This window comes from Carassius gibelio, chromosome A11, assembly GCF_023724105.1.
Source record: "Carassius gibelio isolate Cgi1373 ecotype wild population from Czech Republic chromosome A11, carGib1.2-hapl.c, whole genome shotgun sequence".
NCBI classification, from domain to species: domain Eukaryota; kingdom Metazoa; phylum Chordata; class Actinopteri; order Cypriniformes; family Cyprinidae; genus Carassius; species Carassius gibelio.
The window spans coordinates 4,676,839-4,690,164 of NC_068381.1; the positions used below are offsets into that span (position 1 = coordinate 4,676,839).

The window sequence follows — 13,326 nt, forward strand, 5'->3', positions numbered from 1 at the left end:
GAAAAAGTGAGGGACTTTTTTAAAATTTGATCAGCAGGTCACATGTAATGCACCACACAGGCTTCTTGATAGGTTCTGAGTGTCTAGGATGTGCTGAGAATGGGCCACACACTTCACTCACATGCCCATGCAAACACACACCCCTGATGTCCTGTGAGGTGGTGGCAGCTGACACAAACTGACATGTCGCATTATGGTTTGGATCCGAGAGCATAAAGCAGATTTCCCCAACAGGTGGCTGAAGTCTATAGAGACAAACAGTTGTGACACAATTCACCATGTCTGTTTACTCACAGGGACATATGGAAAGAGCTGCCGCTCATTTGCCTTGCCAATGCAAACGGCTTAAAATCAACTGACTTGCATTATGTAGATTGGAAACTCTTGAAATGCATTTCAACCAGACGGCTTTATGATATGGAACCAATTTTATGAGGATTTGGCTCTATTAAAACAGCATTTACATATGTAGACTCTGCAAATTATGTGTGCTGTCTCACAATTACTAATAAAAAAAAATAATAATAATAAAAGTTTCAAATAAAGATTATTGTGGTAGCCTATATTTTACAAGAAAATACTATTTAACTATTCCTGTTTTAAAAGTTCACGTTTTATTCATTTATTAATTCATTCGTTAATTTAATTAATTTGCCTTTCTTCATAATGATTTTTGAAATTTACTAGCAATTTCTGAGTCAAAAATAGTTTCAAAGTAAAGAAATGTGTCAGAGCAGAGGTGTGGTATTACTTTTGGTGTGATTCAATGTACTACTGTGACCTGGAATATATATTTTTTTTGTTGTTGTTGTTGTTGTTTTTTTTTTTGTATATTAGCTTGTACATAAGTAATAAAACAAAACAAAAAATGTTTAGAGTTGAACAAAAAGCTGTAAAGTGGCAGTGCTGTTCAAAGCAGGTAAACCTCTGTTTTATAGACTTTGCATGATCATGACTGTAGGAATACTGAATTTAATTTTGCACAGACAAGATTAATAAGCGATTAATTCAGTCTCATGTAAACTTCACAAATGTATTCCCCCATAAACTTCCACTGTTAGTGTATTCATTGCATATAAACATGCCACATTTTCTGTCAAAACATGATCTGCATTGAACATTGCTTTACCCACCGAGACCTGGTCAACCAACGTCATTATGGAGTTTTTTATGGAGAATATTTCTGTTCACACTGCCTTTGACCTTTAAGATTAATTTTTTTGTACAGACTTAATGGAATCCTTTTTTAGCAACAGTATATAAGCCCAAAAAAAAATTCAGTTGACTGTTAGAAATGAACATTCTAAAGATTTAATAATTTAAAGATTTTATCTAGCTGTGGAAGTTTTTAAACCCTTCAATACGGCTTAAGAATTCCTTAAAACTTCTCTCTTGGAAGTTTCAAAGGCATTAGCATTGAATTTATTCTAGCATTAAAATGCCTTCTGGCTGAGGATAATGTTTCATCCCGGAACATCTTTGTTCTAATTTAAATAAGTTGCTTTGCAGGGCGTTAAAGCTCTGCGGCCCCTAATTTTTCTGCTATTCCTTGTCACTGGTTTCAAAGACCTACTTCAAGCCATCTTGAGTTTACTGCAAAATACTGCAAATTATTTTCAGGATTAAAGAGAATCAAAGCAAATAAAAAAAAAGGTTCCTGTGTGGCGCTACTTGCTAAATATACGAGACTAATGTTCTGTGAAAAGTACATCTGGGCTATGTATATGTGTACATATAAAAGGGCACATTTGGACTTTTAGACAATAAACTAATTTAAAATGTAATTTCCACTACATTTCATGTTACCAATTCAATTCTGTGGTGGAAATGACTTTTTTGATTTAGATTTCTGATAAAAATGGCCAACATCTTTCTCTTGCTAAGACTAATTACAGTAGCTTTAGATTATAGTTTCACATCTTTTGCACAAGCTGATTGAAAATTATTCTATAAAATAAAATAAAAAACACAGTTTTGAAGTTCAAAACAATCATAAGAGATTTCCATCATTCCGATATAAAAGCTAACAACCTGTTATATCTGAATAAAAATACATTATTACTTTTTCCCCCGCCATCCTCTCGTTGTGAGTCTCCTCTCAATTTTCTGCAGGGCTCTTGTCCAAGATAGTCTGCCTGCGATTGTAAAGTACGTCTTAAAATTCAAAAATCCCCAGAATGGGTTCTCACGGTGAGTTTATGTGTAAAACTGGCTGCGGTGAGTTGAGATCTATTTGAATAAACTCCCCTCAGCACTGACTGGAGTGTGCTATCAGAGGTACGCAGCTGCATCTGGACTCCTGTATGTTTCAGGATGGAGATGCTGGATGGTGCTGTGGCGAGAGAAAGTGCCTGCTCTTTCAAGTGTAAACCGCACCTGAACCTTCACCTGCTAGACAACCTGACACCATCAGCATCTTTAAACGGACAGCAAAACCCATGACCTTTAGCCTCTCTGAAAGCCTGCAGCATGAATTTGCATGCTGGTCAAGGAAGGTTTGTGCTAGAAAGTAGTTGGTGCTGGTCTTGCTGGTTAATGTCCCAGGTTCAATACAGCTTTGCAAGCTTCACAATAACCTTGGTGTCTGTATTGTATTAACTGAATTTCTGTGGTTCAAAAAATGTAGAATATGCACTTATATGAATATGAAATTAGTAATTGCCAAATAACAAAACAACCTTTTATACTGAATATAGTGTATAGCTCTGAATTTGCATATGACTCCAAAAAGTATCTGTAAAATAAAAAAAGCACAAATGTCACTGCATTATAAAGCAAAACACAATACCTTTTCCTAAAATATGTTGCATGAAAAAGAGCCTGTGCAGTCTTTCTTTAAATAAATGGCTCTTGGACAGTTTTAATTGAATCACAGTGATTTTGCACATTCTCTCATTTGAAAAACGCACAGAAATACTAACACTGCATAACAGCTCTATTATAAAAAGATCTATACCTCTGTTCAAATATGGATTATAATGTCAATGCAAATTATATCATAGCAGTGCCATACTGCCCTCTTGTGTCCTTTCTATTAGCCTTGCAACTGTAGAGTTTTAGAAAAATCAGTTGGACAGGCTATTAAGAGTTATTTACTTATCTAGCTGCATTTAAAAAAAATAATGCAGGAAGTAAACATGCAACCTGTTTCTGTGAGATCCTTACCTGGATCAATCTCAGTAAATATGGACATATTTCACTCTAGAAAATATTTGTATTTAAAAGAATATTGTGAAATATTACTAAAAATTTAAATAATAGTTTTCTATTTGAATATAATTTTATATATATATATATATATATATATATATATATATATATATATATATATATATATATATATATTTATTTATTCCTGTGATGCAAAGCTGAATTTTCAGCATCATTACTCCAGCCTTCAGTGTCACATGTAACATCCAGTCTACCACATGATCATTTAGAAATCATTCTAATATTCTGATTTATTATGAGTGTTGGAAACAGTTCTGCTGTCTAATATATTTGATGCATAAAAGGTTAAAAAGAACTGCTTTTATACAAAAATAAAAAATATATATAATAATATATATTCTAATAATATATTTTCTTTACTATCACTTTTTATCAATTTAACACATCCTTGCTGAAAAACAGTATTGATTTTATTTAAAAAAAAAATAAAGAAAAAAAATTACTGACCCCAAATTACTGACCAGTAGTGTATATTGTTATTACTAAATATTTATATTTTAAAAACATAGCTTCTTTTATTTTTAACATTTTATTAATCAAAATATCCTAAAAAAGTATCACACGTTCTGAAAAAAAATTAAGCAGCAGAACTGTTTCCAACTTTGATAATGAATCATCATATTAGAATGATTTCTAAAGGATCATGTGATAATGATCCTAAAAATTCAGCTTTCCATCACAGAAATAAATGATAATTTAAAGTAAAATAAATTTTAAAACAATTATTTTAAATTGTAATAATATATCACAATATTAAATTTTTTCTGGATTTTTGATCAAATAAATGCAGGCTTGATGAGTGGAAGAAACTTCTTTCAAAAACATTAAAAATAGGAATGTTTCCAAACTTTTGGTCTGTACTACTGTATATATATATATATATATATATATATATATATATATATATATATATATATATATATATATATATATATATATATATATATATATATATATATATATATATATATATATATGGATTGTGATGCTTTGATTTTATTTTCAGATTTTTTTTTTAAAGAATACAATCTTCTCACATTTGTTTCACTTGTCTACACAATTTACATTTCTTTAGTTTATTTATTTCTCACAATGCGAAAAATTCCATGGGCATGCTATGGTAGGTTTTGTGAGATTCACCAACATTCAAATTTAGTTCATACCAGATCAAATGAATTTTTGCAAGGATACTAAGCACCTTGTGTAACTTGTGTAATGATTAAATTGCAATTTGCACATAAGTTGTGAGCAGTTTATTCATGTGGTCCCCACATATGTATAGTGTTTTTGCCTGTGCAAGGATTTTTTTTCTACATGTCCTACTTTTTGTGACAGCATTTTGTCTTCGAATTTAGATGTGATTTCTGTGTGCCCTCCGGGGAGAAAAGTGAGTGGTTGCTGTGGCAACAGATGACATGCATCCAAATAAACAAAAACAATATGAGATGACTGGCCCTTTATAGTAGCAGATTTCCTTCTCTGGAACTCATACGGAGATGCTTCGGAAGATTAGAAAAGGCTAAAGAAATGCAAACACTGATGGATGGGCAAATAAATAAAACGGATGAGAATCCTACCTGGTTGCCATGGAGACGTGCCTTCTCCTCACTTCAATAACTGCTGAGCGGAGAGGATTCCAGGCTCTGCAGTGAAAGAAATCCTTCTCTCTGGAACAGAAATAAAGCGAAACACACAGTCACTGCATTTCATGTATGCACAAAAATCCTTTGAAACGACATGTTATATGCATTGCTCATGGTGGGATACAGATGCCTTGCAGTCATGTGACTCTGGAGACTGAATATCAAGCTGCATGCATAGCTATTGACATTCATTTCCGTCAAAGTAACAAGGGTAAATGTTACTAAAGCCTTTATAATATAAACGCAAAAGAAGATCAATATTAATGTAATGCATAAAAAAAAATCACTTTTATTTTTTTTATTAATATCAAGCTGGGGCACATTTTAAGGTAGAAGTCAGCTAAGAATCAGCACTCTGTGAGTCTTAAACTCTTCCTAAACCCCATATTTTCTAAGCTTTCAACCGCATGTTAATTTAAGCAAACTTCATTTCAGAGAAAAAAGAAACAACCAAAAGTGGACTAAAACAACCTGGGATAATTTCTGAGCCACGAAATCAACCAAATAATCAAACGAAGCAGAGGGAAGACTGACTGGGGAAATTAGATTAGGTTTGATTCCAGCATTTTATTTTATTTCTTTCTGAGAAGAATCATCATTGGGAAAGTCAAGAATTGTGAAAAGGCTTTTAAAAAAAATAAAATATGCACAGACATATATAATTTCTCATAAAATTAATAATATTTATTATTAAAACCGGTTAACTGTTACTCACATTTTTGAACATAGACTTGAAAGTGCCTGATCCAAACCTACATTTTTATAATTCATGACTGAAAACATTCTTTAACATGATTTTGATGTACCATTTTCATGGTAATGCAATGTTTAAATTTAAAATGGGTTTCATAGGATGAATTTTGAGATTTTATGTTTTCAAGTGATATATAATTTCTGATGATTTCTAAACTGTGATAGATAAAAAGGCAACAAAGAAAACTTTTTTGACAAAGGTCAGTTATGATGTCGGTTTTTGAGATATACATTCTTGCCATACATTAATCTATTACTTTTCCTACATAATTTTTTAACAAAAAAGATTGGTGAAATATTTATTTAGCTATTTATGAGTCTTAGACCTTTCCAGCGATATATAGTGGTTGGCCAGTGGCAGTTAACAGGTTAACATTCTTGTAATGCAAATGTAAATGATGGAATGTGAACAGCATTATGCTTGATTATGGTTAGCATTACTATTTTTGCTATGATTATATTTGCAGTAATATTAAATGAATCTTGAGCTACTTAAATCCCCCTTTAAGTCAATAGCCAGCAAAAATGAACTCTCTGGGGGCTTCAAACCTTCTGTTGTGTGCCCTCTCTTATATAACGCGCACATTCATTTATATGAAAGTTGATTTCAAAAGAAACAAACAACACAAAGTTGTTCTACACCTAAATTGGGACACCTCGCATAGCGTAACAAGGGCCTCTTTTTGTTTCTGAGCCATGCTGTTCAACCTATCCGCAAACGAGGGGGAGGGTAAACGCATCGGAGACACTACGATTGACCGACAGCCACAAAACCCAATCCCAAATCAAACAGTCGTTCAAATGGACCAATAGCGTCGCTTTCTTGGCAAATCCAGCAGAGTGGGCGGAGCTTGAACTCAAACGCCCGCCCACCATCCAATCGTTAGGTTGCGCGAAGGCTGCAGTTTCAGTTTGTTTTATTCACCATTTTGAGTAGCTGAAGGTAAAATTTAAACTAAATACTTTCGTAAAGCAGGAATATTTCCCGCATTGTTTAATTTTTACCACAAGGGAGAGGGCGTTGGTTTTGCGACGTCACCCTCGTGCGTTTTAAAATACCACATTTTGTTTGCATTTCCCTGCTTTTCTTTTGCTCTTTCACATTTTTAACCTCTACAGTATTCCTGCAAAATGGCAAGACCAGTGAGGTACGTGGGTTTCCGTTCGTCCTGCTGATGGCTGCTGCATGCACACTGAGTTCTAGGCTTCACGCATGTGCCAGGCATCCTTAGCTTCTCGTTTAGAGCTCGATTTTGTAACATTTTTGCTCATTCGTGCATGCATTTTGATCGTCGCCTCTTTTTCTAGTGGCGCGTGACTGTCTCTTTTATATTTACGGGCATATGTTCCACGTTTCTAGCGTGCATCAGTCAGGATTCTGAAATCTGATATTCTTTGTGCATCACCTTCCCACATTTTAGAATATATCTGTTGTGTGAGAAGCACTGTAAGGCTTCATGTTTCCTTGAAAGCCACTGAGAATATGGCTTCCCATTCATCCTCGCCAAAGCTTCAGGAGGGGTAATAAAATCCCACTGGAGGTGCTCATTGGCCCATTCGAGTGATTTTGCAACCTGTGATGCCCACATATTTGCGTGAATACCTCGATTGTGCAGAAACAATGGGTTGCGAAAGGCCGTTCGTGTTTTTTAGGGAGGGAAGCGCATTTTTAGATGGATTTTTTTTTTTGATAGCGATAAATTAACACGACTCGGGTGACGTCAGAGGGGGCGGGGCGGCAGATAGCGACCACACCCCCTGTTTGGAGACCATAAAAGATGCCCGGGGCCGATATAAAAACATCGAAATGTCGCGAACATGCAAATACTGTTATTACGATTAAATTTGAATAACTTAATATTAGCCAGCGCAGTTATTACAAATATGAATTACTGAAACGATACAGATTCTGGAATGAGTCTTACAGTAAAAACTGTTGTTGCCAATAAGAATATGAAGCAGACGTTTCCGGCGAAATTGATTTTACAAGCTTAAATATTATTTTTAATGAAAAGTAAATATATATGGCAAAATTCATGTACTTTAATTCATTGTTCATTTTTTTTACTGTGTAAAATGTACATTCTGTATTTTATCATGTACATTTACGATTCATTTTAATATTACAACTACAGTTTGACTATTGCAGGTATTAAAACTTGTAACTTCTTTGTAATTCTTTGTAAAAAAAAAAAAAAAAATGCAATTTCTGAGTGGAAACGCTCCCATTTTTTCTTTTTCTTTATTTATTTTGTAAATGGCACTTTTCTTTCAATCTGTTACTTGCCATTTCTTTGTAATCATTTGTAATATTTTTCTAGCAAGTTCTGAATGAAAACTTTTACCGTTTTGTTCTTTTTTATAATCAGAAAAGTCTACTAGTAAATAATCCATTGAATTACTTAAAAGTAACTTGTGGCTCTTCAAGCATCTCAACACTGTGGGCCTGATTGGTTAAATGGGACAAGACTGCAGTATTACTGAAACCCTCATGGAAACACTAATTGAGGAACTTTTTAACGATCATTAATTCAAGTAAACATAATGAAGCGAGGCATGTTAAATGAGCTTTAATGCTCGGTAAACCCTTAAAACAGTGCTGCATCTCAAATGTGTGTTTGGAAACTCGTTACAGTATTGTCTGTCTCTCTCTCTCTTACAGGAACAGAAAGGTGGTGAATTACTCCCAGTTTAACGAATCTGATGACGCAGGTAATAAACCAGCATTGTTTAAGTTTGTCTAAAAAAGTATGTCAGCAGTACTCTTTGCTCAATATTGGCATCCAAGTATTACTTCAAGTGCAATCCGTCTTCATTTCTTCCTCCAGATGAGGATTATGGGAGAGAAAAGGAAACAACTAAGAAGATACGTGCTCCACCTCGTGAAATCAAGCACAAGAAATCTAAGAATTCGCAGGAAGAGAGGCAAGAATATTTTCAGCTTTTGTGTATTTGATGACTTCTCAGAATAATGCTTCTTATATGTATCGAATGTGTGAATTTCATTTTCTGAACCTTTTTGAGATCCATTTTCTCCTTATGACCCAAATATGCGTCAGTAAATTATATCTAGGAAATAATTCCCACACACTAGGACGTTCTCCTTCAAAGATCAAGCTACTAACAAACCTTATCTGTTGTTTTACAGCGAGGATTCGGATGACAAACTCTCCAAACCCAAAAATGATTCTGCAGGTAAATTGCGTGAACTGTCTGCTGTAGGCGAGTTAGTGATTCATAAAATGACGATTACTTTCTGATCTCCTGCCTTTTCAGATGACTTGGGTAGTGATGAAGACAACAACTTCGGAGAGGAAGAGGAAGATGAAGATGGAGGAAGCGATTATGATGATAAAAAGGCCAAGAAGGGAAAGAAAGTAAAGGTGGAGAAGCCAGGCAAAAAGCCACTGAAGAGGAAACGAGGTGGAGGTGAGTGGTGGATCCACAAATAAAAAATCACTTTCCCTTGAACTCTCATGCATTCAACATCAAGCACCAGATGTTAAACTATCAGGATTAAGTCTAGTCTTATTTTAGCCAAGAGCTGCCCATTAAGACTGAATGCGATCGTGTGATTCACATATAATAGCACAGTTTAAGAGTGCATGATCTGAAATCAGATGCAAATTAAATGAAGCATAAATGTAAATCTATGCGCATGATGTTCTCTGCAGATGATAGTGATGATGATAAAGAGGTGAGCAGGAAACCGAGGCAGGTGAGGCAGGCTGCGTCAAAGGCCGTGTCCAAACAGAGAGAAATCCTTCTGGGAGACGGAGGCAGTGAGGATGAGGAAAAAGATGAGGAAGAACAAGCATTCCTGGACCGTAAGTGTGCTACTTTTTAACTGCAGTGTTAAATATGTCACTTTGATTAAGCATCATCATTATTATTGTTGCTCATCCTTGCAACTTGTTGTGAAGAGATGTACTGTAATTTGTTTTCTAAGCTATTTGACTCATGTTTATGGCCTGGCAAATAAGTCACACTTTTGTTCATAGTTCGGCTTGTCCTGCGACTTATAGTCAGGTGCGACTTATTTATAAAAATTAATTTGACATGAACTTAGAGACATGAACCAAGAGGAAACATTACCGTCTCCAGCCTCGAGAGGGCGCTCTATGCTGCTCTGTGCACCTGTAGTCTACCCCTAATAAACATAGAGCGCCCTCTCGCGGCTGGAGACGGTAATGTTTTCTCTTGGTTTTTGGTTCTAAATAAATGCGACTTATAGTCCAGTGCGACTTATATATGTATTTTTCCTCATGACGTATTTTTGGACTGAAGCGACTTATACTTAGTTGCGACTTATAGTCCGAAAAATACGGTACACCTTTATTTTACAATTTTCTCTGTTGCAGAAGAGTCAGGCAGTGATGAAGACTTCATGGTTGATGATGATGATGACAGCGACTATGGGGGCTCCAAAAAGAAAGGCAAAAAAGTGGTGCAGAAAGGAGGAAGGAGAGTGGAGAAGAAGGACAAGAAATCCCCTAAACCCCGGCTAAAGGCCACAGGTAACCACTGGCCCTCTTGGGATTTTAGGGTTCGGGAAAGAGCAGCTTGGACATTCTCTGAACTCATTCTTTGAGTCTCTTTTTGTGTTTTAAGGAGTAAAGAACATCAGAAGGGTTTGAAATGATCAGTTAATGATGTTAGCATAAAATAATGACACAATTATAATTTTTTAGGTAAACTTTTGCTTTAATTTTCTTATTTAAATCATGTTTTGCTTTAAAAGATCGCTAGTCTGAGTTTTAAAGTGCTGACGAAGGCACAAGGTGGGAGTCAGTAAGATTGTGTTTTTGAAAGAAGACGACTCTTATGCAATATATACCTAAAAAAATAAATGAATACTATTAAAAATAAGTTTTCTATTTTGATATGTAATAAAATTTGTTCCTGTGATGCAAAGCTGTATTTTCAGCATCATTACTACAGTGAAGTGAAGTGACATTCAGCCAAGTATGGTGACCCATACTCAGAATTTGTGCTCTGCATTTAACCCATCCGAAATGCACACACACAGAGCAGTGAACACACACACACACATACATTGTGAGCACACACCCGGAGCAGTGGGCAGCCATTTATGCTGCGGCGCCCGGGGATTAGTTGGGGGGTTCGATGCCTTACTCAAGGGCACCTAAGTCGTGGTATTGAAGGTGGAGAGAGAGCTGTTCATGCACTCCCCCACCCACAATTCCGTCCGGCTCGAGACTAGAACTCACAACCCTTCGATTGGGAGTCCAACCCTCTAACCATTAGGCCACGACTTCCCCTGTATTCAGTGTCACAGGGTTCTACAGAATTCATTTTAATTTGGTGCTCAAGAAACATTTCTGATTATCATCAATATTGACAACAGTTGTGGTGGTGCATATTTTTGTACTTTTTTTTCACAATTCTTTGAACAGAGTTCAAAAGAACAGCATTTATCTGAAAAGAAAGTCTTTTTAGCATAAATTTCTTTGTCTATTGATCAATTTAATGAATCCTTGCTGAACACACACATATATAATATACAACAACCCTTAATCACCCAAGACTTTTGAACAAGAGTGAAAATGTGTTTGTCTGTCCCTCAGTGAACCCTAGCCCCATGAAAGGCAAAGGGAAAGGTCGCCCACCTAAAGCAGTGGAGAAATCCTCGCCCAAAGACGACGAGGAACCTGAGAGCCCCCTTGAAGACGAGGAGGAGGAAGAGGTGGAGAAGAAAGAGTCTCCTCCATCCAAAAAGACAAAGGATGACGCCCCTGAAGACGAGGAAGAAGACGAGGAAGAGGACGGCTCAGAAGAGGAGGCTCCATCTGGGGAAGACTAGCCATGTTATTCACGTCATCCCTTTCTTCTTCTATTACCCTTTACACTCTTTCCTTTTTTGCTTTTTTTGGGGTGGGGGGTGGGGTGGGGGGTGGGTTGTTTGCATTTCAGATTTGTCTGATGTGGCCTGGCTCAACGGTTTGAACTTTCTCTTTTTTTGTTGTTTTTTTGTTTGTTCACCTATAATTTTCATATCGCAAAAGGATGATTTCCCCTGAACTTGTTAGCATATATATCTATATATATTATTGAGTAAAATGTGTCCGAATCTGTTTATTTATGGGTATATAATCTCGAGGGAAGCCCATCGTTCCAACCAGTAGCTTCGCCGCGTGCCCAGGGTAATCACAAAAAAAGCTTTTGCGCTCATTCATTTCAGTAACATGTATAAAGCCTAACATCCACTCTGCACTGTTGCGACCGATGATCTTCATTCACGAAATTAATTGCTGTGTAAAATGCTCGTAAAACCATTCTTGTGTAAATTATCGCGACTAAGGGCCTCACTCATGCAGCGCTAAAAAAAATGCAATTGTCTACAAACTGTTAGTCAATGCACTGCAGTTTGCACAATATTGTGCTTGTTTATAAAACGAGGACCAAATTGTTGCGTTCGGTTTTGCAAGCAACACCGTATTTTCTAAAATGACTACATAAAACAGCAATTTACCTACGAATAGTTTTGCGAAGTTTTGCTACGGTGTTTCCTGAATGATATCCCATGCATTTGTTTGTCGCAATCTGCAATAGTTCACCGCGTTTATTTTGGTCATGCTTATCCCAAGATTGGTTTTGTATTTATTCAACATGCGCTTTCAGCTCTTTTACACTGAAGATGGACAAACTGACAACTAATGCTCATGTTTCGAGAATTTCTTTCGTCGTGGTACACAAGCTATCCAGGGTTTGTGGTTTTACCTTTTAAATAAACGATTGTCTCCATATGTGTAGTTTGAACCATAATGCAGTTAGTGTTTTAATAGAATACTCTGGGTTAAAAATGGGCCGAATTCAGTTTATGAAATCTGCAGAATTACCTTAGAAAGAATTACCTTGATCTCTGTAATATGCATTTGTTTGAGTTTTTTCTCATCCACCAGATCATCTCGTGTAAAGGCTGCAGTACGAATGCTATCATCTCTATTCGCAGTGTGAGTGTGCTGAGATCAGGCCTTAAACGGTTAATTGCATGGGAAGTAGGAATCTGAAGTCTCGCGTACTCTTTCTGCCTTACAAAGCCTGTTTATTTCAATTTTTTTGATATTGTACCGCAAAGCTAAAAGTTCAAAAACCGCTAGTATCTTTGACTCGTGCCCGTTTTTGTCCAGAGATTGTATTGCCGAATGTTGAGGGATCTCTTCAATTGAGCAAATAACATTTTAAAGAGTCAAACATTGTTATTCTTCAGCCCTGGATCAGATGCGTTTGTAATCTCATAACGGAGAGGCATTGTGAGGATGGAGAATAATTGTACTATTCATACCTTATGTGTGTTTGCTCATTAAATATCTATTTCTGTTGCTGCTTGTTTTTAATTTGAGACACATATGACGTATATACCATGATGCTTTTCTGTCTACAGCGCATACATGGCATTCTGACTCGGTTCGATCCTTTCTGCCAGGCATCTCTGAATATTTCCACTCGTGCTGTCTATAAATTGGTTTTTAACCTAGCTGTCCAAAAATGTATGAATGTTTTGTTTTTTGTGCTTGATTAAATTTACTTTCTTTTTTTTCCTCCTCAGATTTTTTTTTGTATTGTTTTTTTTTTTTTTTTTTTTAAGAAAAGAAATAAAATGTATCTTCATTTTAATGAGAAACTGTCTTACCCATGTCTTCTTGCGGAAAACACCTTCCTTTGAGGTTATATATTT

At 35.8% G+C, this 13,326-nt stretch overlaps 1 protein-coding gene across 2 annotated transcripts; it reads left to right on the forward strand.

Annotated features, from left to right (window-relative positions):
- Positions 1-6,506: 6,506 nt before the first annotated feature.
- On the forward strand, positions 6,507-13,272 carry LOC128022095 (nuclear ubiquitous casein and cyclin-dependent kinase substrate 1). 2 transcript variants are annotated; one of them, XM_052609335.1, is made up of 8 exons: positions 6,507-6,775; positions 8,290-8,339; positions 8,456-8,552; positions 8,776-8,822; positions 8,904-9,056; positions 9,302-9,454; positions 9,992-10,144; positions 11,216-13,272. In XM_052609335.1, exons 1-8 carry the CDS (start codon positions 6,759-6,761, stop codon positions 11,449-11,451), a joined length of 906 nt encoding a protein of 301 aa, XP_052465295.1. In that variant the 5' UTR covers positions 6,507-6,758; the 3' UTR covers positions 11,452-13,272. The 2 variants fall into 2 exon arrangements, with proteins under 2 accessions (XP_052465295.1, XP_052465294.1); XM_052609334.1 differs by having other exon boundaries at positions 6,514-6,775; positions 9,989-10,144.
- Positions 13,273-13,326: the final 54 nt, after the last annotated feature.